At 41.4% G+C, this 24,086-nt stretch overlaps 1 protein-coding gene across 1 annotated transcript in view; it reads right to left on the bottom strand.

Annotated features, from left to right (window-relative positions):
• The window catches only part of arid5b (AT-rich interaction domain 5B), a 78,224-nt gene extending 54,471 nt beyond the window's left edge, over positions 1-23,753 (bottom strand). Inside the window, exons 1-3 of the mRNA XM_069659165.1 lie at positions 23,733-23,753; positions 23,150-23,404; positions 13,177-13,411 (exon numbers count right to left, since the gene is read on the bottom strand). Of these exons, the coding sequence (XP_069515266.1) occupies positions 13,177-13,411; positions 23,150-23,404; positions 23,733-23,753 (511 nt within the window). The remainder of the gene's footprint in view (positions 1-13,176; positions 13,412-23,149; positions 23,405-23,732) is intronic.
• Positions 23,754-24,086: the final 333 nt, after the last annotated feature.

The raw sequence follows: 24,086 nt of genomic DNA, 5'->3' as shown, positions 1-24,086 counted from the left end.
TGGATGAAACAAAATGTGCTAGAACATTTCGCTAATTGTGAGCTAGTCGGTACTGTAAACAGAATCACATTAATTATGCGGAGGATGCGGCATCAATCATCACTGTAATGGAGTGAAACAAAGAAAAGCTATTAGGTGTGTATTTAGTGTAAAGGTAGAACTAAAGGAACACTTCAAATGGATTTCATAGATCTATGTGGAGTAACATACTGCCTTGACTCAGTCGTCGTCCGTCATCAGCATCACATCAGTCACAGACACTGACTCGCCTTTCCCCTGCTCATCATATCAGCTGCAATCTGCTCCTCACACTCAGACACACACAGCATTCAGATCTTTAAAAGGGACACTATTTCAAGTATGTCTGACTAGGATTAAATGTTGCCAGGTAATATGACTGATGTTATTATAATGCCAGGTAATATAAATTATGTTATTATACTGCCAGGTAATATGACTGAAGATATAATTGTGAAATTCCCCCATGGGATTAGTATAGTCTGAGCTTATTAAGAAGACTTCTTCTTCACTGACACATCTTGGTACAGAAAATAAAGTCACAAATGATTGATCTAACCTTTATATACAGTTAGCAATGGATTAAATGAGTAAGTGTGATGTGAAACAGGTCGCTCTCAATAGCGTAGAAACCCATCGATGCATTTCCTCTAGGCATCTGTCAGCTTACTGTTCACAATTGGTTCTATATTTCTCATAAGCATCATTGTCAGCAGGAGCCAAAAGCTGCTTTCAGCGACAATACCAAATAAAGTAACACAGGATGCTGCCCGCTTTGCACCAGACGGATACATTCAGCAACTTGTTGATAAACAAAGAGGTGCATTTAGCAGCTAAAGACGCAGATATTTCTTGGGGGTGGAGACCAAAAACAGAGCAGGGGAATTATTAGAATTACATTCACCAGGTGGTTCAGCTGCCAGCAAGCTGCCAAAAGGATCAATCAATAAGGCTTTAAACTACAACAGTTAGTTTCGACCAAGTAATCTGATAGGACAGGAGGCATTCCATGAGTGCTGATATGGAGTTTAACATCACTGAGACTTCTCACTGTGTGTATCACTCACTGTCTGAGTAACATTACAGCAGACTGTGTATGTCTACATTGATCAAGCTGGTGCCTCTGAATCACACAGCAGAGTCTTATTTCAATGGTTTTTTAACAATAACAACTCATTTGCTGTGTTTTCAGTGCAAGTAGAAACTTCTTAACAGAAAAATAGACTTTTTCATTTGTTTTTTTCTCACCGTATTATGCTCTAAACAGTCATCCTTTCAACAACATAATTACATTTTAACACATACCTCTGTAAAGCACGGCTGCTTTGAGTCTGGTATTTTGTTTATTGGTAAAGTAAAGGTTTTATGTGACAAGCCCAGGGGCAAGTAAACTAAAGTCAATTTTTACGACCAACAAGAAAGCCAGAGGCAAGTTTGTCAGGAGAGCCGGTGACGAGGAGCATGTTTAGCTGTGTTGTGGTGAGAATATGAATATTTGGGACACACAGAGCTTACGGAAATTGAAGGCGTTGTTTAAGCTGCAGGACTGGTTTGGGAAGTTCGTACGGCATTAAATCTACGGTGCTGACAGTGAATTAAAGCTGATCACATTCTTGAATCTATAATGCCTGATATTAAAAAGATTTATCAGGTTATCAGGTACAAGGGGGCGGAGTATGACTTTAAGATATATCTGGCTTTTACACTCAGAGGCCATGTCTGTGCGCTAATTCTTCTTAGATAATCATATTCCCACAAAAGGGCACTAACACCCAGAGGAAATGTTCTATTGAAACCGTACAGAGGGCTGAGAGAGAGAGAGAGAGAGAGAGAGAGTAAGAGAGAGAGAGAGCCCTCCATGCATGCTGGCTCCTGTTCTTAATTATAGTAAAGCACTAAAGTGCCTCATTCATTTTGGCTGGGTGGGGCTGTGGCCTGTGACAAAGAAGGGGGAAAAAAAGTAGAAACATTTATACAATTTTCACCTCAATTTATTCAAGTGTGCACGAGGATTGAGGACACACAGCTATGCATACAAAAACAAGCACACTCATAAGAAGTGCACATAAACAGAGAAAATTCAACTTCCCTCAGCCTAATTCCATCCCAGATGTTCCTGCGGTTGACAAAGACAGAGAAGGGGGGGGTGAAAAAATGGCCGTACCACATTTTCAAAAACACACACCCATATTAAATGTTTTCAGTTAAACAGAGAAGAAGAAGAAACAACAGCAGCACTTTCCTCGGGTTGATTTATGTGATTCTATTACATTAAACATTCTTTCCCCCGAGCAGGCTCAGCTCCCTAGCAACCATCGCTCGCAGCCCTAATGTGTCTGGCACGCGGCCAGGCAAAGCTGCCGGCCTTATTGATTGCCAGATTGAAAAGTTTGCTTTTAATAGGTGCTGTAATACATGAAGGAATTATTCAGGGAGCGTCCTTGTCAAAAACCCAAATTGGTTCCTTTGACTATCAAAAAACAACAGAGGCCTCGTAACAAATCAGAAGGGCTCCAAAGGGCCCCGGTTTTTCTGTGCGGGAGATGAAATTACACGACGCTTTGGCCCCCTCAGAGTCATCAGAAGAAGAAAAAAAGTTGAAGCGCTGATTACTACGAGGTTAGAGGCCACGTTGTCGCTTCAAATGAGGAAGACAAGTTTGTGCCATGTTGATCCCCCTTTGTGTCGTGATGGATTGGCCCTAAACACCGCTCGCTGTCTGGTCCCCGGCCGCATCCTGACTAATGAAAGACTACTGCTGGGTTTTTGGGGGTCAATCCACTTATGGCGCAGTCAATTCTCAGAGTAAAAACAAGCTGCTCTGCAAGAACCCGAAATGTGCAAATACCACAGGGAGCAAATTTAATCAACTATGTTTGGTTGCAGCTGCCTTTTTGACGACGCACAAACAAGTGAAATGCTCGTCTCAGTGTCTCTTTCCCCTCTCCTCAAACACGCCTAAAAGCTCTTACACCCAGGTGATGATACTCTATCTGCTATGACGGCCGCTCTCATTTGTCACGCAGCTCAGTCCGACACAAACTCAATCGAGCAGCTGTGATCAGAGATCTCGGAGAGGGGTTGTCACCGACACGGAGAAAGAGGGAGAGTTTTTCTGAGCATTTATAAACCTCACATATCCTCCTCCTGCAGAATGTAACGGATGTCATGTTTGGCTTTAAATGTATCTTTAATGGGACGGCGAGTTCCCATTTGAGTGAGTTCTGCTGGGAAGGTTAGAGCAACGGAGAAGGAGAGGGAGAGGGGAAGAAAAAACATCTTATCAGGAGATTGGGAATTGGGTCAGGCGAGGAATTACATGCCATTCTAGATCAAAGTTGCCGTGTGTATTTCCTCAAAGAAGGGCCCCCTCATTATCAACGCAGACTTACTGTATTTCTCAGGGCGTACACTGTGTAAAAGGAAACATGATTTAATGTGTTTTGAGTAAAAGAATGAAGCAAAGAGGGGGGAAAAGAATAATACTAGAGGCTATTTGGGACAGGCATGTTTCCCAATGGTAAAACTGTAATGAGAAAAGAAGAGGGGGGGTGTTTGTATGAGATGTTTAAGGGGGGGGGGTTGTCATTCAGCATGGCTCCATTGTGAATTCCTGTCATTATATAAGAAGCTCTCTTTCTCTCCCCGTCTCTATCATCAGATCTGTACGGAGGAGGGAGGCTTTAAATAAACAGCCCGTTGAGCTAAGCCAACTGGAACCCTTTTCAATAATTACATCCAACACAATACTCGATTTACATTGCATTTATTTAGCTGGAGGACTCGACAATGTGGCAAAGAAAAGAGTGACATTAGCAGCGGATGATAACAACTAGAGCGGTGCGCTCCCCAAGGGGGAGACGTTTTAGTCTGTGGATTAGAGGGAGACTTTACAGATAGCAATATGTCATTAAAAACCAGTGCCATCTGTTCACATTTCTTGTTTATGTGCTGTCTGTGGTATCAAGCATATTGAATGTACAAAAGAAAAGCCCGGGAATGCAAACTGGAGGATTTTCTGTTGCATATTTTGGTGTTTGCAATTAGCTGTGATTACACATTTTAAAAAAAGAACCACAAAAGAAAGAACCCTAACAATTGTTTTTGTCTCCACGAGCTCTAATGATCCGCGTTTGAAGTCCCTGCACAAACAGTTTTCACAAGCCTGCTGTGTTATTCATGTGACATACACAGAATCTGGGTAAAACAAGCAGGTAATTTCTGATAAAGTGCCTCCAGCTTGTCTTTAAAGTCACTCATTCCGGTTTACAGAACACGACCTCTGATGTGGCAAAAAAACCTCTGCTTTCCAACAGAGCTGTAATCACCTAAATGCAGCGTGTACGTACAGTGTTTGCAGCTGCTCGTCTCACGTTGCACGGGGAAGATAAGAACTTCAGTGGAGAATATCACCAAGGCCTGATAACAAGTTTAAGTCCACTCAGGCCAAAAAATGCTTCTTACTTTTTGTTTCCTTTTTTGCAACCACTAAATACAACAAGTTTAATACGAGCGGAAAATGACAGAGCGAGATGTTTTTGTTTATTTTATGAAACCTATCCCCGGACTGTTGTGTTTAACAGTATAATAACACAGTGAGAGGAGACAAGAAATGACAACAATATGAATCATAAAAATATTTGGCTCAGTCTTCTGTTGTCCTAAAAGTCATAGTGATGACTGGCAGCGTGTGTGTGTGTGTGTGTGTGTGTGTCACCGGCTATAAATGGACAAAAACACAGTTGAAACTCATGAAAGCCAAATACGGAAATATCAGGTTTGTTTACAGAATATTTCCCAGCTTATCTGAAGTCAGCTGTTCTTTCTCACATTTAATAAATTAAGTTCCCCCTTCTTTATTGGATTATCGTGATTCTGTGACTCTTTAACTTTTCATATTATCCTCTGGCACGTCGAACGAAACAACAGCTTTCCCTGAGTTATGGCTGAAGGGGAGAATCGAGGGAAAAAACAAGACTGGCTGAATGCCTCTCATTTTGCCAAGTGCTCCTCAGGCCAGTACATAACAAGGAAATGGACTGACAGGTTGAGAAAGAGGACAGAGAGGCATCAATGATCTATTGTTTGCAGCCAAGGCGCTCCATCCAACTCCTCTGGCAGTCAATATATCAAAGAAACCAAAATATATTACACCATCTGCGCAGAGATATTTTGCAAATACAAATTACGTCATTTGTGTTTTGTTTGGCTTAATAAAAAGCATTAAGAACATTATGTATCCAAGCAAGTATGTGTGAGCATGCAGCACACACACACACACACTGCTCCCACCAAAGGTCTGGAATCTATCAAAGCCCGCATTGCAATTACCTTTCAATGCTGGTAAAATGCATTACCCCCGCGCTATGAAATGAACACTATGTTATTCCTACAAGGCTGGAAGTCTATCTCCCACACTGTGTACTACAGCATATATATCCAGCAGCCGGGCTCTGAGATCCTCATGTATCAGTTGTGCCTTACACATGACGGCAGATATTAAGTGGATGTTGTCGAGAAGCTGATCTGCAATCAGCGGCGAGAGCTATTTTTACCTTGGCACAGGTCTGGCTGAAAGAAAAGGTGTTTTTACAACACCATAATGCCAAGGTGGAAATGTGTATTCAATGCAAGCGTTTTGTTCACACATGCTGTAGAATTCAAGTTATTATTATCGATGTGTCGTTTGAAATCATACGACTATAAAATGTGCGAAAAGGGAGCCGTGAGTCAAGATTATCTTTTTACGCTCGCTTCTTCATCAGAATGAACTGTTCAAAAACGCTTCAACCAGTCACAGACTAAATCTTTTGTTTATGTTGACGTCAAATTAAAAGTACCTCCGCTCTCTACACTCACAAGATAATGCCGTAATCTAACTCGCGCTCGTGTCCCCTTTATCTGAAACAGTCCATGCTGTTCGCATTCAAGTGTCACTTAAGTAAAAGTACATAAGTGTTATTAGCAAAATGTACTCAGAGTATCACAATTAAAGTGCTCACAGGCCTACTCAGTACTCGTAATGCAGATAAATGGCTCCTGTGAGTATACTCTTATAGTACTGGATTATTATAACTGATGAAAGTATAAGTAGCTGGTTGAAGTGGAGCTAATTTTAAATAGTTTCTGTTCTGTTGTTGGGTATTTTAATCTGCTAAATGCATCATATTTGATCCACTCATCATTATGTTCAAATCAGGCAAATAAAGGGGAAGTAGAAAGTGCAATATTTCCCTCTAAAGAAGCATAAAGCTGCGTAAAATACTCTATTAAAGCAGCACAAATCTGCATGTTTCCCTCCACTCATGTGGGTGTTTTTCTTAATGTTGATTTGAACTTTTAGTCCTTTTGATACGCACAACAGGGCGTCCAGAAGACGACAGTCTTACATGCATTCATAAAGCAGATGGACTGGCATGCTCATGAAATATGCAGAGTTATTATTTGTACAATCTGTGTGTGTCTAGAACGCCTACTGAGCAGCACAGACTCATCTAACTATCTGATCCGTCAGGGAGAAAGTAAACATAACAGGGAGACATGTAGAAAAAGCTTTGAAATACTAATGTTGCTGTAATACTCGAAATGAGCATCAATTTGAGTAAGACGGATATAGAAGTCCTTCCAGAAAGGCTGATGGTTGGGTAACACATAAGTGTGAGTCAGAGAGTAACGGGAACTGGCAGGCAATTTGTTTAAGAGAAAAGAGCAAAATGTTCCTCAATCAACACAAAATCCTTTCATAACAGGGACAAATTATGTGAAATAACTATCAGGAAATGTTTCTAAGAGGGAGATTGGCTGGCGTATTCTACAAAGACCTCACTCCCCTTTTTTCTGTCTGTTTAAGATGCCTGGCAGAGGTCACATCAATAGCATCTCTGTTGTTCCAGACCTGACTAATGGAGAGAAGAGAGACACAACTGTTGTAATGGAGAGTCGGAGCTCTCTCATTTCCTCCGAGGCCGCTCTCATTGTTTAACCATCCACCAGCCCTCGCTCAGGTCGGAAAACACATTATGTGACATTCCAGAAATAAAATAACACAAATTATTAATGAATATAGCCATCCAAAGAAGCTGAATTTGATTACGGTAGGAGTCATAACAGGATATGGCTCGGGTGTTGGGTGGTCGCTCTCTCTCTCTCTCTCTCCCTCTTTCACAGTGTCTCTTTCTCCCATTCAAATTCGAGGCATGCTCAAACATCTAATAGATTTTTCCACCCCGGCACACAATTTACTGCTTACAGATTTAGAATTCTCTGGCTTCCGGCCAGTCAGAAGTGAATTAATGATATGAGCACATCAGTGAGGAAAAACAGCTTGTGATTCTCTCTCCTACAGGTCTGAGCATAATGAAGAAGATACTGCCATAAAGCCACCCCCTCCTAACACCAGCAGAAAGAGGGAGAAAAAAAAACACACCAGAGAAGGAGAGAAAAAGAGAAGGGGGGTAAGGGAGGCACATAATCAATACAAACACTCCATTAAATTACTTCAAAAGGGGATTTTTCGACAGTTTGTAGAATTAGTTCTGCGCAGGAAAGCAGAAGGGGAAGCAAATATGTTCGAGGGGCGGAAAGCAAACGAGTGCAAACGATACAATCTGCCACATATTCTGAATGGAGTAGCACAGTGTCGCTGTGTCTTACAGGGAAGTATAACATTCCTTCTCTGTCAGAGTCACAACATACCATTACTCTCCTAACACCACGACGCGTTCTCTTTATCTTTTCCAAGAAACCGCTTACTCCTTCCCACGATGCAGTCGAAACATAAAACATTTTCATGTGTGATAGCGAGTCAAAGTCCCAAATATTGTTCTGTATTGTCACCGAGACAAATCAAGCATGAGAAGACAGCATCTGTCTGTTTCCTTATCGCCGGCTCCTACCCGTATAAACATTCTGTGACGCTCACAACAGCCTCTGAAAAGGGACAGAATCTAGCCTCTACATCAAATTGAAATGTTCCGACTGAAATATTGTCGGGATATCAACATCGGGTATATGTGCCAAGCCTGGCATACAGATCAGATGTTGCATCAGAGAGAAAATACACAGCGGCTCTTTCCTCGAGCGGACGGGGCTGTAAAGAATTTTGAAACGATATCGCTGGGTGTCTCGCCGGCCTGCCTCACCTTCCAGCTCAATCAATGTATGTTTAGCTCTGAGCACGTAAAGGGATGTTTAAATGCATCTCAATTCCAGACTGCAGACTCATCTCACCGAACAGAATCCGAGCGTAAAGTGACAAATTCAAATATACTCCAATAAAAAAAAGTTGGTATTTTGATTTAAAAAAGCTTCATTTAGGAGTGCGCACACTATTATCCCACAAAGCAATGCACAAAGCAAATTGAGGAGCTGCTCAGAGCTGAAAAATGCTTTAATTATAATGCAATTTTGCGGCTCAGTTGGTAGAGAAGGTCGCCCATTTATCGTCGGGTTGGTGGTTTGATCCCTGGCTCCTCCTGTCCACACGCTTATGTGTCCTTGAGCCAAACACTGCACCCCCCTGCCACCCCTCCCCTTCAAACTGCTCGTGATGTATGTGTATGGAAATAAATCTGGACAAATGCACCTCTAAATGTCAGCGATCCTGCTTTATAAAGGGAAAAATCCATAACGCCATTCTCTTCATGGTTAAAACTCACAACAAAGTGCATCTGGATTCAAATCAGTCACATTAAAAGTGGACATTGATGGAGATATTGCATGGAAAGCATCAATCAAAGTGCATCATTTGCATTTGCTTTCTGTACAGCAAAGAGATGGCTTTCCTTGAATGATAAAATGACCTTCATTAGCATCACTGACTGAATATTCCATAAAACGCTCACTTTCTTTAATATCTGATCCATTCTGCATTCTTTGATTTAGTAGACTGTGTAAATCTATTTGGTTTTACAGCGGAATTACAACATGCACTGTGGGAAGAGCTTCATATCTTAAACACATATTTGCCAAAGATAAAAAAAATAATTAAATGGTTCTATTTACTTAAAAAGGTGCAGCAACATGAGTCAAAGCGAGGGTCGGCTTCTTCAGAAATACTTTTTTTTCCCCCGCCTGCATGGTTACACATTCCTGTCTGGATGTTTTCTCTAAGAGCCCTGATCCTCGCCACACTGACGGATGAAGCGGCTACGGATGATACTATAGCGAGGGCAGGAGTCAGGAACACCTTCTATGTTCCGTGAATGCAGGAGTCACGAGCTCTGACCTTGTGTAATCCTCTGCAGCATCTCAACTCAAAAATCTGCCCACTGGCTTCACAACCGAAAGCTTGAATTAAAGAAAGACAACACAATAAAGCTATTGAGCTATTTTGTGAGCATCTTTTATACATTTATTTATTATTTTCCTTCTACCGCTCTATGTTTCTCCCAGCACAAGCCGGCAAACTGTATCAGCAGATACAGCTCTCTAACCCTCGGCCTCCTTGTATACGACCAGAAACCAATTTCAGCAGGCAGCAATGAAAAAAAAAAAAAAAAAATCAGGCCAGTTCTCCGGGGAGAGATAGAGGGGCAGAATGTAAACTTCACTGGCAAGCCATCCCCGGTGGATTGAACTGTAAAAAGAAGCTCTAATGCTCACTTCAATACAAGATAAAGTGAGTGGACGGTTTGCATTACCTGATTAAGTGAATTGCATTACAGATTATGTAAGGACTGCAAACTGCAATACATTAGACTTTATGCGCTGGTAGAAATATGTTATGACTACGCTATTGGAATGCTGTACAGGAGAATCTGTGTAATTCAATGTTATTATACACGATGTTTAATTAAACGTAGCCTCCTTTATGTTGTATATGGGTCACAAAAAGATAGTATAGTCCTTAAAAAACAAGAAACGTCTAGCCAAAGCAGGATGAGAAGGTTGATACTATTCTCATGTATGTACAATAAATATGAAGCTAGTAGCAGCAGCAGTTTAGCTTAGCTTAGCACAAAGACTTAAACCGAGGGAGAATGCCAGCCCAGCTCTTTGGTAATCTTACATTGAAGTTAATGGTCCATTTATTATACACAATGTTTAATTCAATATAGTGTGGTGTTATATGGGCCATTAAAAAGAGAGATCCTAAAAACTAAACACAATTTTAAAGGACAAATGTAACATTTTTGCTATCTTGCTGAGAGCAAGATGAGAAGATCGATACCCTACTCGTGTATGGAAAAGAAATATGAAGCTAGCAGCTGTAGCAGCAGGTTAGCTTAACTTAGCACAAAAACCTGCAACAAAGGGAAAGAGCTAGCCTGGCTCTGTGGCAATATTACATTGAATTATATTAAAAAGGATATAATATACCAATTTTGCTAATTCAGAGACAAGCTAGCTGTTTCCCCATATTTCCTGTCTTTATGTTAAGCTACGCTAACTTGCTGCTGCCTGTAAAATCACATGCTGCACGCAAGACGTGATAGTGATATAAATCTTCTAGCTCAGGGAAAGAACAGACTGATGCCACTTGTTTCACAAATTGTACAAATTAAATCATTTTTCCTTTTAAGTTTCAAAGATCTGTGAGAAAGTTGCGTCATTCTCGAGGCCCTCTCATGCTAGGTCAGCGGCTCCTTTAAAACATTGCCTTTCAAAGCCCAGCTAAAGCTGGAATTTGAATTATGATCCCAATCATCTCTCTGCCTCACAGCTTTTAGAGCCACAGCTGTCCATGCTGCAGGACAGAGACAGTATAGGTCACTTGTTTCTCTAATTAATGACTTTACTTTGTGTGGCTGTCTTTGGTTTCTGAGGATGCAGACATATAGCTCTGTTGTCTTGCCAAAATATAATGCTTAATGTGATGAAAGGCAATACAATCTCTTATTCTGCTCTATGAGGCACATTTAGTAGTAGTAGTAGTATTTCACATTTGTGCCTGTGAGATACAAATACATTACAGTGCACTTAATTCACCTTGGCAGCATGCCAGGAAAAGTTAAGATACGCACTTGGAAAAAAAAAAGAGAACCGTTTCCCTCGATAACAATGGCACACTTTATTGCTCTTTAGCTCACAATGGTTTTCTGTGCAGCTTGTGGTATTGCTGCAGTATCCTGTTATGGGGAACAATCCAATTCCTCTGACATAGTTACAGATCAGAATAACAATCAGCAAAATACATCATTTAAGCTTTTCAGCTAGCAGCCAACTCGGGCTGTTCTGTTCATACATACAAAAACAAAAAAAGAGAGAATATAAAGAGAATATATATCATAAAGAAAAGTCAATGGGCCAACATATTACACCAAATTACAGACGTTCAGCTACAGGATGCTTTAAGGCTTTTTTTCTATCTGATCTGCTGCTGCTGTGGCATGAATATTTCATTCCGGGAGTCAGCAGCATTGCAGAGGCATATTTCATATTTCTATGCAAACCCTTGCTCAGAGTAACGTGCATTTGCCTTGATGAATAAGTGATCTCTCTCTCTCTCTCTCTCTCTCACTCACTCAAACTCTCTGCCCCGCTCATATTGTTTGACTGTCAACAACAGAAACACGCCAAAGACGTAGTGAGCAAACAAACAAACGGATAAGTGAGTGCACACCACTGATTGTCCGTGTGTAGCATGTGTGTATGCGTGTCAAAAGTGTGTGCGTGCGCGGGAGCGTGCGTGTGTGTGTGTGTGTGTCTCTGGTGCCCTGCCAGAGTCTGAGCCCGTTCTGCTGAGTGGGCAGATTCTCTGGCGGAGTGTCCCATCGGAGTGACAAGTGCATTTAGAAACAGCCTGATGGAGTCATTAACGGCAGCGCTGCTCATTAGCAACACACGCACGCACACACACACTTTGACACACACACACACAGAGAGCCCCACGGTAACAATAGCGTCATCGTCAGGTTATTACACCGACAACAGATAAATCCATAAAATCTGGACAATGCAGCGCATTTATAGAAAGCCATGATTCGGAACATAATATCTTTTAAGAAGCACGCTGACACGTCTGATTATGAAAGCAAGCAGTCACACACACACACACACACACACACAGAAGCGCGATCAAACTGTATTGATTCCTGGAATAACAACAAAGCATCCATTATTGATCCTCTTGTCCTTTTTGCGTATGAGATTCAAGCAAAGTCGAGTAATCAAGGGCATTACAGAGTTCCTGGAAGAGCCCGAACGGTAAAACAGAACAAGAGTCATCAATGAAGCATCATTTTCTGCAGAAATATGGCTCATTTTTAAGCCTGTAGCAGTTTCACTTCCATGTAGGCTTTAAAATGATTACTCAAAATGAGCTTAAACTCTGGCTTAAATCACCAGGATACAATCTTAGAACCTGACAAGACAAACTGGAATAGTGACGGTATTTTTAGGGCATGTTTGCTAAGTTTCATTATACCATTATAATCAGCGTAAGGCATTACATCACTGCCATGTGAGAGGCAGGGGGCAAATAAGTGGGAAATGGCTTCAAAGGGAACATTATGTTCTTTCTGATTATTAGAGTCAAATGCCAGTTTCCTATTTGCATCAGATGAGTCATACGCACAGGCATCCAGCTTTATGTTGGGCCTGATTCATGGGTACTGCTGTTGTGAGACCCCGAGAGCCTCGAGAACGCAGGAATCAAACATTCGGTGACACTTAATGGCACCGTGTACATGATGAACACACCAGACAGCCGTTCAGACGCACACAGCAATGATCCTTGAAGCTCCTGAGATACACAGCCAATTACGATCTGTACTGAAGGATAAGAAGGTGTCAGAGGTGCTGTGGACTGCAGTTTGATGTGACTCAATTATTTAAAAATATAACCAGCTGAACGGTGGTATTTTTTGCTACGCTGCTTTTGTTGTTTTCACACACTCACTGTTGTACTGTGGGATGGTAATGCGTTGGCAAACACGCTGCCATTACCTCTTGCCTGCCTCTATTAGTGTGATTCTCAGCTCATTATATCAGGAGGAATTCCAACTACATACTGATGAATTACTCCAGTCAAGACAACACTTGTTAAACCAACCAAAGGACAATAAACATAAGCTGATTTATGGCGGAGGCAGGACCCAAATGCGTGAACATTCAACACAGCAGCCCAGAGAGATTTGAAACACCGCAGAAACCTTTTGGGACAAAGAAATGCTTTAAAAATAACCTAAAAGAAATTGAGGTTTTTCAGGCGCTCACCTAGCTGCGCCCTCTCCCTCTGCACATCCTTGAAGTTGAGTCCGCTGGTCAGGGTGCTCTCTCTGTAGCGGTGGAGAGCCTCCCGCCTCCCGTTGGTCCCCAGCTCTCGGAGCACGGAGGGTTTGAGAGGCTCGGCCTTCAGACAGTGGGCCCATCCTGAGAAGTCTGGTACAGTCCACTTCACCAGGTCCTCCAGCCGAACAATCACCTTCTCAGACACGGCAATTACCTCGTGCTGAAAGGAAGCAGGGCACAATCCCAATTACAATCAGAAGCACAGAGACGAAGTTACATAAATGCAACTGTGCCAAGGTCATGGGTCATTTCCTCGTAACACAGTTGTATGGCTCCGTTTGAAATGGCTTTGTTGAACAGACACACTGAAGCATTTCACAAACAACATATTTGCTCTTACGCACGATTGAAAGTTTGAAATTGAAAACTATTTCACATTGAAAATAACTGCACAAACAATTTGGGAATAATAGAAAATCAAACAACAGAGTAACAACAGTTGTTCCCGAAAAACTTTAGTATCTTATTTCATTGTGTTTTTACAAACCATTACCTATTTGAGGCATAAGGCACTTTCTTCTCTCATTTTCAACAACTTTTGGATACTTTGTGGAAGTGATTTGTTTTCGACTTTATGAATGTGTGTTTTAAAAAGTACAGAACATAAATCTTAGAGGGTTTAATTCAATAAAAAGTGGGTTAGCTGGATCTTAAGAAGTAGTTTTGATTACAAATATAGCTCTCTTTTGAAGTATACAACTTGGATTTGTTTCCATGCATTTCTCCGTACTTGGTGGCATAGCTAGCTAGTAGTGTTTGGATCCTTTATAATACATAGGAACTATTGTCTAAAATTCCCTACAAGAAATATTCCTGAACTCAAAAGAAAGATTACAGAAGTAATGTCAGCATAAGTAAGAGTACTAATAATGGCTCCTCTCAGTGTGTCATATTGTTTCAGTACATCTTATTATGCTGTTTTTAATCACACTATTTTAAGGTAAAAGTGACTTTTAGGTACTTTCCTGTATTTACTACCGAGTTGATTCACAGTAAAGTACAGAATAATATCGTACAGTTGAATCATGTGATTCTTTGGCAAGGCAACTTCCTGCATGTGTCTTATAAATACAGTGCAGTTCAATTATTTCCCTCTGACACGCGGTGTACAAGAGGTATAAAGTAGCATGAAAAGGAAATATTCAAGTAATGTTCAAGTGCCTCAAATGTTAACTTGTATAACTTAAGTTCTTGAGCACCTCTAATAAGAATTGTATTGCAGTAGAAAGTGAACATAGTCAGGGTCAAAGGTCTGACGAAATAACAGGATTATTACAAGGACAAAGATCAGAATCATAGTCAGTTGAGGAAACAGGACAAACGACAGAACGTCCTTATTTAGCCACTAAATTTGTATGTGCGTCAAGTAGCATTACGGCTGTGGATGCACATTAATGTAAGTAAATTACGGCAGCATGAATATGGATGATGTGGATGATTGCTGCATTGAATTTATGCCAGCAGCTAAATCAATGTCAATGAGGACGTTGGATGTTTTGGACTTTTTCGATTTGCATTTACTTCCCGATATCGAACATGAACGCTGAGATTTGATGCTTTTAAACTACATGTTAAAAAGTGTAGAGGAGGAGAAGAAATGTCAGGAGAAAGCTGTGGACTCCCTGACACACAATAAAACTCTGTCAGGAAACTATAAACGTAAATCTATAGCAGTGATGTGCATGGCTGAATAAAAGAGCTGCTTTTGTGTACTCTGTTCAGTGGCTTTACTTAATAACATTTGCTCACTCTCCAGTTTGTGCTTCGACCTTTTTATCCCTCCTAAGGTTGATTCAACCCTTTTTAATAACTCAAATACTTCAAAAAACTGTAGTCAAGTGTAGCGGGAAGGAAGCAGAGATGCTTAAATGTGTTTCCATTTGAAGGGCTAATGGCTGAAGCGTGTTACCAACAGAGTGGAGTGGCGTGCTGGAAGATGGCTATTACAGAAACGGGCAAATCTGGAGGACAGATGTGTGCAGGCAGAGACGCTCTGAGTAGGTCTCTGATGTTTACCTTGGTTATGTCCAATATAGCAGGCATCTGTCTGCCTGTACATATTTCCCTCTTAAAGAGCTACTGACATTAAAATAACATTCTTTGCCCTATATTGACATTTTTACGCACTGTGTGTATAAAAGCAGAGAAGGTGGACGCAATAAAAGGTACATCTATACGAGCTAATAAAATCCAAAAGAGCCGTGCAGTAAATCCGTCTTTTGTGAAGCTTAAGATGTCAAGTCTTTCAAAGCTGCAGTTTCCCAGTTTTAATGGAGTATTTCTCGTTATTTTGTTTCCATTTTCTAAAAACAAACACACAATTTCTCGGCGTTTCAGATTCTCTCAGAGTGCTCTGTCTATACAATTACCCATATTCAGTTCTCACATCATCTGCAACTACAGGCATATCAAATCCTAGCCAGTTGGAGACAGTATTTCCTTATAAAGGAAAAGCCTGCGAGGGATAGCTTGATATAGCTGTGCCTCCCTCACTAAGTAGAAACATCAAACATGGGTTTTCGGTCTTCTTATAATGAGCTGTCTTCAGCTGTCAAGTGGTGGCGGGTGGTTGTAACCGGCTTTCCATGCAATGAAAAACTGACTGCTGTTCCTGCCTTCAGAAAAAGCAGGCCATTTGAATAATGTAGAACAACAGTAAATAGCATTCAGCCTGCAGCCAGGCACCACATTGTACTCTTTCTCTACAGATTTAGCTACTGTACTCTCTGATGCGATGTACTGACAGCACAACACTATAAAGTGTTTCCATTCAAAACCTTAAAATAATGCAGCGAATGTTCTGCTGCCGGTGTGTGAGTCAAACAGAAAAACTTCAAGTAATTCGATAGCACACCAGAGCATACGCACACAGCAACAGCAACCTTTAAAAACACACAGCCTTTCCCTCTATATCAATCAGCTGAATGACACAGTGCCTTGTGTGAGTGTCAACAGATCCTGTTTGGGGACTTGTTCGGCTCGAGAGCGAAACACAACAGGTGAGAGCAATTCAGCAGCTGTCAACACGGTCCAGAATATAATCAGTCTATGAACGCAGCTCAAACAGGCTACATCCATTAGCTTTGCAGTGTACTGATCAGTTAAAACGGCAGCTGAAGTCCAGGGTGCTGCTGGTGTGATGCAGCACATACAGTCAGGAAGCTGAATGCAGGGGCTTGCGGTTTCAGGAGTCATGATATGCGATTGTGAAATGTTTAAGTAGAAGATGTAGAATTAGGAAATGTGCTATGTTTCCATGAGAACCACGCCATTGTTGAGAAATGACAACAGCGTTGCGTCAGAACTGAAAACCCTGCAACCAATGGCTGTTTCCCGTTTGTATAATCTGTTGATTCAGTTTGTTTTTCACTATAGAGCCTGAAAATAGTAAAAAAAAAAAAAGAACTCAAAATGATGACTTTAAATGACTGCTTTTAGTCCAATTTTCCGGTATTTTACAGACCAAAAAAATGAATTGAGAAAACCAGTCAGCTATTGAGAAATGATAACAGTGTTGCATCAGTCTGGGTTGCCATTTATGAAATGAAAAACAGAGAAATTTCTACCAGTAATGAGAAAAAGACAAAACTAGGCCTGCGACCAATCATTGTTTTTTGTTATTATTGTGTAATCTGATGATTCTGGTCCTGTTTTAGGCTATAGAGCCTGAAAATAAGGGCGAATCAATGTCTCTTTTTCTCGTCTTTTGGGCTAATCAATGAATCGAGAAAATAACTGATGAATTCAAGATAATGATAACTACATTTTTTCTAAATCAATGACTTAAACGGTGAATAAATACATGACTTAAATCCAGCTGCTAAAACAAAAAGCCCTACCAGGAGTAATCACTTCAGCTGTATTAACTAACACTGCAGGGGTCTTCAGCTGGGATTTAGGGGTTGTAAAAATGTGCTTTAAAAACTTGCTCTTCTGTAAATGCAGCCTGTCCACACTGTCCTGTCATATCGAGTTAGGCAGCTGATAGTTTAGCGGCGCGGCAGACACAGCCAGCAGGCCACTTGATAATATAGGTCAGAGGACTGTAAGCCCACAGCCAAGAGGTGACACTCTACATCAGCAACATACCAAATGGCCCGGTGTCATTTCACTGACACTTCCTACACACATGCATTAAGAGCGTTTATACACCCTCAATCTTACAGTACATGTCTTAATGTACTGCCATTATTTCACTTCCAGGAAGTCGCTGCTGCCTAACTGCTCATTTTTATGATTGAGTTAAAATGCAGGGTAACACATTAACAGCTGAATGTAACATTCTGTCTCCGTTCTATCAATAATTCATGTTATTACTGCAGCTGCGAGATATCTCCAAAAACATTACTGACTGAATTTATTGCTTTGACTGCACATAATGGACTGAAAGTAGAGGAAAAAAATAATCTGCTGTGAAACTGTAGATAACTCTGTTCCAGCTAATGCATGACTCCAGCAATCTCATTGAAATTAAACTCGCTACAATCCATATCATTCAATTTATATGGATGCTGCAGTGTACTGGTGGCAAAAACAGAACATAAGGGGGACGCTCCCATTGCTATATTGGGTGATCCAATTAGAGACAATGCACCCTGAAATATTCCATATCGTTCCCAACAATTCCCCGCGAGAAATCCACGCCACAGAGAGGGAGACATTCCTGACTGTCAGCGTTCTGCGGCGGAGCGTCTCATCGCTCGGACAGGACTTTCAGCTTGGGAGTCAATGGGGTGCACGCTCCCGGTGGGTGGGTGTCTTTCTATAACGTGGGTACACACACACACACACACACACACACACACAGTGCTCCTGTCATGCTGGGAAGGTTTCAGCCTGCTGCCTCAGAGAGGTCAGCTCTGGAATTCGTAAGGCCAAAGGAGATTAGTAATTGAGTAATGGACATGGTGACATGGACAATGAGGAGACAGAGACGGAGAGAAAAAGAGAGGAAGAAGGAGAGAGAGAGAGAAAGAGAGGGAGAGAACGAAGGTATGAAACACAATATGAGTTCATTATCTTCCTCCCCGCCCCATGACTGACCTTGGCTTCAGTGTCCCAAAACAAACTTATCTGGGAATTAAAAAGGAGCTCTGGGGAGTGAGCCAGGCAGAATTGAATTAGAATATGTTTTCCTCAAGTCTAGGAAGAGTTCAAGGTATAATATTTAAAAGGTGAGAATTATTGTACATAATGTTCTGCCACTTAATGCATGCAGTGTATTCATATGCATAAAAAGTTGCTGTAATATCTGCAGGGTGCTGAGCTCATCTTTTATTCACTGATTCCATTAAGAGATTGCTCAGGTGATATATGAACTAAGCATTCTTTTGCGGTTATAACGACAGAGAAAAATAGCGAGATAACAGGAGGTTTCAAAGCCTCTCTGAAAGTGGGTGAGGCATCCATCATGTAAGGTGACACCACAAAAAAAAGCTCCGTCAGCTCCTTTGAAAGGCTGCATCTTTGTACTCGTGTATTTTAGCAAATCACACGGAGACAAAAAGAGACAAAATGCGCGATGATCCGACATGATCCATCTGAGGAAACGCCATTAACAATGAAAAATATTGGCTGGAGCATTAAGCAGGAGCTTCTCATCTGTGGCTGCATTCTCCTCAAAGGTTATAATAACGATCCACTGTAGCTGGGGGCACTGGAGTCATGCATCAAGGCAAATGTTTGCCTGTTCAAGTGGTTAGTCAATGACAAAGTGGGAAAAAACTGAGCTAAAGAGCAGCAAAAGGCTCTGCTGTGTTGACAAACCGGGTGCTGCTGAAACATATCATTACTGAGGCGGGAAAGACACAAAAGTTTAGCGAAGAGAATCAGAAGATTGTGAAGGACGAGAATGACAACTTCTTTACCAATGGGAAATGTTAGCAGGGGTTTTTATAGCCTTTGAAGTCCTGGGTATTCCATTTTAAAGGTTTTAAATTACACTATCCTAAAAAGCTGGTAATAATTTACATGCTATTTCAGCAATGGTGAGGAATTCACTGGAGGGCAGTGTTCAGAGTTAATGACTTGTTCTGCGGCAGGAGGAGGCACACATGCGCGCACGCCACACATGCACACTAAAAGCCCACCCTCCTCCTCCTCTCCTACCCCAACTCTAAATTCCTGCCATTGTTGTGTGAATGGGGAGATTTGGTATAATGCACAGACGGGCCAAAGACAAGGCGGCAGTGAGGACGCTGTAAAAAGATCACTGTAAAAATGTGCCATATCACATTTACACTGGAGTCATTCAGCAGAACGACCTTATCCATCAAAATGCTGGTCGCATATCTAAGCCACTTACACTTAATTCAACCAGCATCCCAGATGCTTGAATTACCCATTCAGGGTTTTTCCCTTAGGAAAAATCAAAGAAGCAGCAAATGAATACAATCTAATTTCCCTACAAGCTGGCTTTCCAAGCACTGAAACACATGCATGGACTCCTGCCATGTACTGAAGAAATGGCTCTGGATGCATGCCAAAGTGTTTTCCACAGCAATCAATACTGGCCTACTGCTGCAGTCCCCTGCCTGTCAGTGTGTGTATGTGTGTGCGTGTGTGTGTGTGTGTGTGTGTGTGTGTGCCAAAGCCTTGTCAGCTAGAGGGACAGAATAGAGGAGAAGAGAGGTCAGATGAAATCAGAGGTGATGATAATAGCACATTAATATAACATGATCCAGAAATATTCTCTGCGGTTGTGAATTCCCATTAAGAGCGCCATGCTGTATTTGCACTAAAGTGGGATGTATAGTATATGATAAGCATGAGCAATTAAGCGCCTGGAGCAGAGTGTACAATAAGTGGGTGTTGCGAGGGGTGAGCTGTTATCTACACGCAGCTCTCTCCTAAAACGAGGAGTCCAAAAACAGCAAGGCTGTTTGGAGGCAGAAGAAATAATGTGTCACTCAATGAGTTTTAAAACACATGTGACTGTTTAGTCGGTGGCAGTTTGCAGGCAGACAAATAGAGCAGAGGCCCCAATAGAGGGTTTGTCATAATGGGTGAGCAGCTCGGCACAAAGCCTGTTTAAAGAGCAAGCAGAGCTCAACTGGTGGGGGTAAACACTGCTTGTCAGACTGAGACACAAAGAAAAATAGAGCTTCCTCCACATATGGACTTAATAATTAACTTAATAGATTAATAAATTTCCTCTGGTTCTGTTTATCAGCTATTCAGCAATCACAGGCGCCGAGAGTTCAGTTTATTCAATGAATCATTATTTCTATTTCCAGCCAGGGTTTTAAAGCTGGCTGTGTTTAAAAGGAATTGACCTCCGACCCCGCGACAGAAGAAAAACAAGCACAGTAGGTCATGGGTTGGTTCCTCTTGTCACTGCACAGCCCAGCGAAACACGGCAAACACACAGAGCAGGAGAGGCTGGAGGCAAACAAATACCTGAGAAATAACCAGGAAATTACATCATACCTCTGCGTAGAGAACACAAGTGAATCAGTAATCCAATTCAATTGAACCAGCTCAATATAAGGCTGTTCTGGTGTCTCGAAAGAGTCGTGCCTTTTGGTATTTGGAGGATATTGGCTTCAAGCTTAAGATAATACTGATCTGCAAGATATGAGGCACCATCTCACAGAGATTGGGAGCAGCAGCTGTTTACATGTCGAATGAAACAAAAATAAATGTCTGTTTTTAAGTTGTGGGTAAATATTCAAGAGTAAATCTAACACCAAGTAAGAGTAAAAGTCTTGAGCCTTAATGACACTGAGCTGTGGCTTCACCTCTCAGTGCAGCCTGTGCTCATTTAGTACTTAAAATCTTGCGAAAATAGCACACTTCCTGAGAGCTGAATCTTATCAGGCTCATATCTGTATGACTCACTCTGCTAATTTTCAGCCAGTCAATTACAGATTTACAATTCAGTGCAACTCCACAGCCATTAATCTGTCTTTATACCCTCCCAGAGTCCTGAGGAAAAATGACTAATTTTAGGTTTATAAACTCCACTTCCTGGCGCAGCTAAAAATGAACTCTTCTTCTTCTTCTTGTTTACATTTTAAAAAACAAACAATCTTTTCACACATGCATCATCAGCCGCAGATTCTTTTTACAGCCAGCGAGTTTTTATAACATCACAGCTTTTTGTGCGGCTGGTTTACCCTTCCTGTTTGTTTTTTGGATTATGACTTGCATCTGTAAGCGCTCCTCGCTGACTCATGCAGGGCAGATTAGTGTTATGGGGCAAAGTCAGCGAGAATCTGAACGGGCTCAGTGAAGGTCATAAACTGACTTGAAGTTGTCAGGGCAATTTCCACTGTGTAAAATACAGTAAGTAGTCTGATTCGCTGAGAGCAGGAGGTTTGACAAGCCCTTTAATTGAGGTCAGCCTGCAGGCACTTACATTGCACTTAAACATATCATCCTCAAATTATATTATTTGATAGTTGGACTTAATCTGTAATCAGTCTGAAGCTTCAAAGCATCTGCAGGATTTTTGTGCTGTGATGCAAGTTGCTGCATAATTCATGCTTTGTTCCTCTTGTGATTTTACTCTGTTATCAAATACACACACTCTATCATTCTGTGCTGCACTTTATGTTCCAAATTATTTCCGATTTCATTTGCATTGCTAGTGCAAGACATAATATTTTCCAGATATACCCAATGGACTGGAATGTAAGCACTTTGCAATGCAAATAAGTCTTTGGGAAAGGGGGCGGAGCTGATGTGTCGTTGCGCAAGTGTGGCCTCAGAATCGGCGATGCATGCTCTCAAAGTAATTACTAAATAATTGCAGCGTGTTAAAGGCTAAAGCGAGAGGGCTGCAGGAGATGATACCCGTTCATAGAAGAATTCTGCCTCAAAGATGATAGCTTGTCTAAGCGGCAGGGCCATAAATAGCCACCTTTCTCATGAAAGGGAAATGTGATAGCCACTCTATTACTCAAGAGGAAAGAATGTAAGTAAACCATCAGCGGAAGAGTCGAGTACAAACACGGCTTTGTCCTTCCCTATAAACAATATAACAGCAGCAGAGAATCATTTCCATCCAGCCGCAAGTGATCAAAAGCAGAGAGGAGTAATTAAAGTGCTGTTGTCGCTAGCGGAGGAATATCAGAGAGAAAACAACACAGTATTTGTTTAACTCCCGATATCAGAGTAATGCCATTCAGAGCAGCGATGTAACCGGATCACAAGCGCCACATATGGCCACAGTCAATCATAACTATTGCTTTTCTGTGCCAACCGCGGCGTCATGTAACACAGAGGCGTTTTAAGTGCTCGCGAGCTGACAATATCATATTGTTGCGGATGGAAATGTCCACATGGAAAATTATGCAAAGCTTGGAGAGTAGTTAAAACGTGTCAGCGCTGGCTTTGCTCTGCTGCCACGCTTTATGACTCGCTCTGCCTCTTTCAACATCAGGCGGCATTACAAAATATCTAATAACTATCGTAGCGACTGATCTGAGCCAGGTTGACCCCATGCATTCATTGTCGTTTCGCAATTTCCGCCCATATGCCAGTATTTGACACGCTTTACCAAGAAATGAAATGACAGAGTCTAGGCGCAGGATTGTTGCGGATTTTCCCCTTTATAACACAATTAACCCCATAGAGCGCAGCGGCAGCCTTATTGAGCGCAGCTGGACAAGTGCAGATTCAGCAGTTGACACCACAATAGGCAAATAGGCTAAAGTAAAACTAGAGAACAAACACCGCCGTAGGTCAATCCTTTTACTGCTCGGATACATCAATGTCAGTATCAATACACGCGTTTATGAAACCGTGCCCCAGGAGACTACACATCCACTGCCAACTCTTAATGCAGTAAAGATGCTGGTTAATAAAAAGCCTCGCGAACAAGGAGGAACAAAGAGAATATTCACAAAAAACACAAATCATTTATAAATATTCAGCAGGCGATTAAAATTCCTACCTCTCCATGGCTGATCGTCCGTCCCTGGGGAGTATCCTCGGGTAGAAAATAAAGTTTAGAGCTTGATAAAAGTTGCTTGCTTGTTCTTTCTTCCCAGAGCAGCTGAAGCTCCGCTATGCAAATAGGATCCTCCGGTTTACATCTGACGAAGAAAAAGTCTCCGAGAGACAGAATCCTCGCTTTGCCGTCCCGGTGAAATTTAAAGGCTTTATAGAATATATATGGTCCATGTAAACCGCAAGACGAGCCCACCCACTGTAGAGGAAAAACACAGACAGATAAATTAATGAATGGTTATCAACTCATTTGGTAAACAAATCGTAGCTAAGTGAGCACAAACATTTCAAACATCCCTGCGTACCTACACACGGCGAGCAAATACCACATTAGGATATCTCAGTTTTCTGCACACAATTAGCATCGTGTAACTATTTTTAGACGTTCAACATATGACACAGATGTGGTCATACTAAATTTAATGTGGCAAAGTTTTGTGGATTAGGCACGTGCGAACAGTTTACAGTAGGTGGTGATTAGCTTAATGCGAAAATGAAATAAAACGGCGGTTGATAACAAACGTTACCTTCAGTGAGTTCGGCTCCATCTCGACGTTATGAATTGATTAAACTCAACACGCTCTCCAAACTTGCTGGCTTGAATGGATTGCCGAAGGTCCAGCAAGGTACATATTTCTGTGGAGTTTAAAACATCGTGTATTGGTCGTTTAAGCGTGTGGGAAAATATTTTTTGTGTTAAACACACGTGATGAAATATTGCTTCAGTCTGAAGTATTTATTTTTCTAATGAAAATTTGTGATTACGAATTTCTGGCGAATTTCTATAAAGCGTAATCAGATGTTTAGTCTAAATATTAACATAAAAATATAAACAGAGAAATAATTTTCAATCAACAGTGACTAGTAATTGTATATAAAGA

The sequence above is a fragment of the Semicossyphus pulcher genome, unplaced genomic scaffold (assembly GCF_022749685.1).
Source record: "Semicossyphus pulcher isolate SPU_LCO1_2020_fin unplaced genomic scaffold, fSemPul1.0.p SCAF_12, whole genome shotgun sequence".
Lineage (NCBI taxonomy): Eukaryota > Metazoa > Chordata > Actinopteri > Labriformes > Labridae > Semicossyphus > Semicossyphus pulcher.
This window is presented reverse-complemented; position numbering and strand designations above follow the sequence as displayed.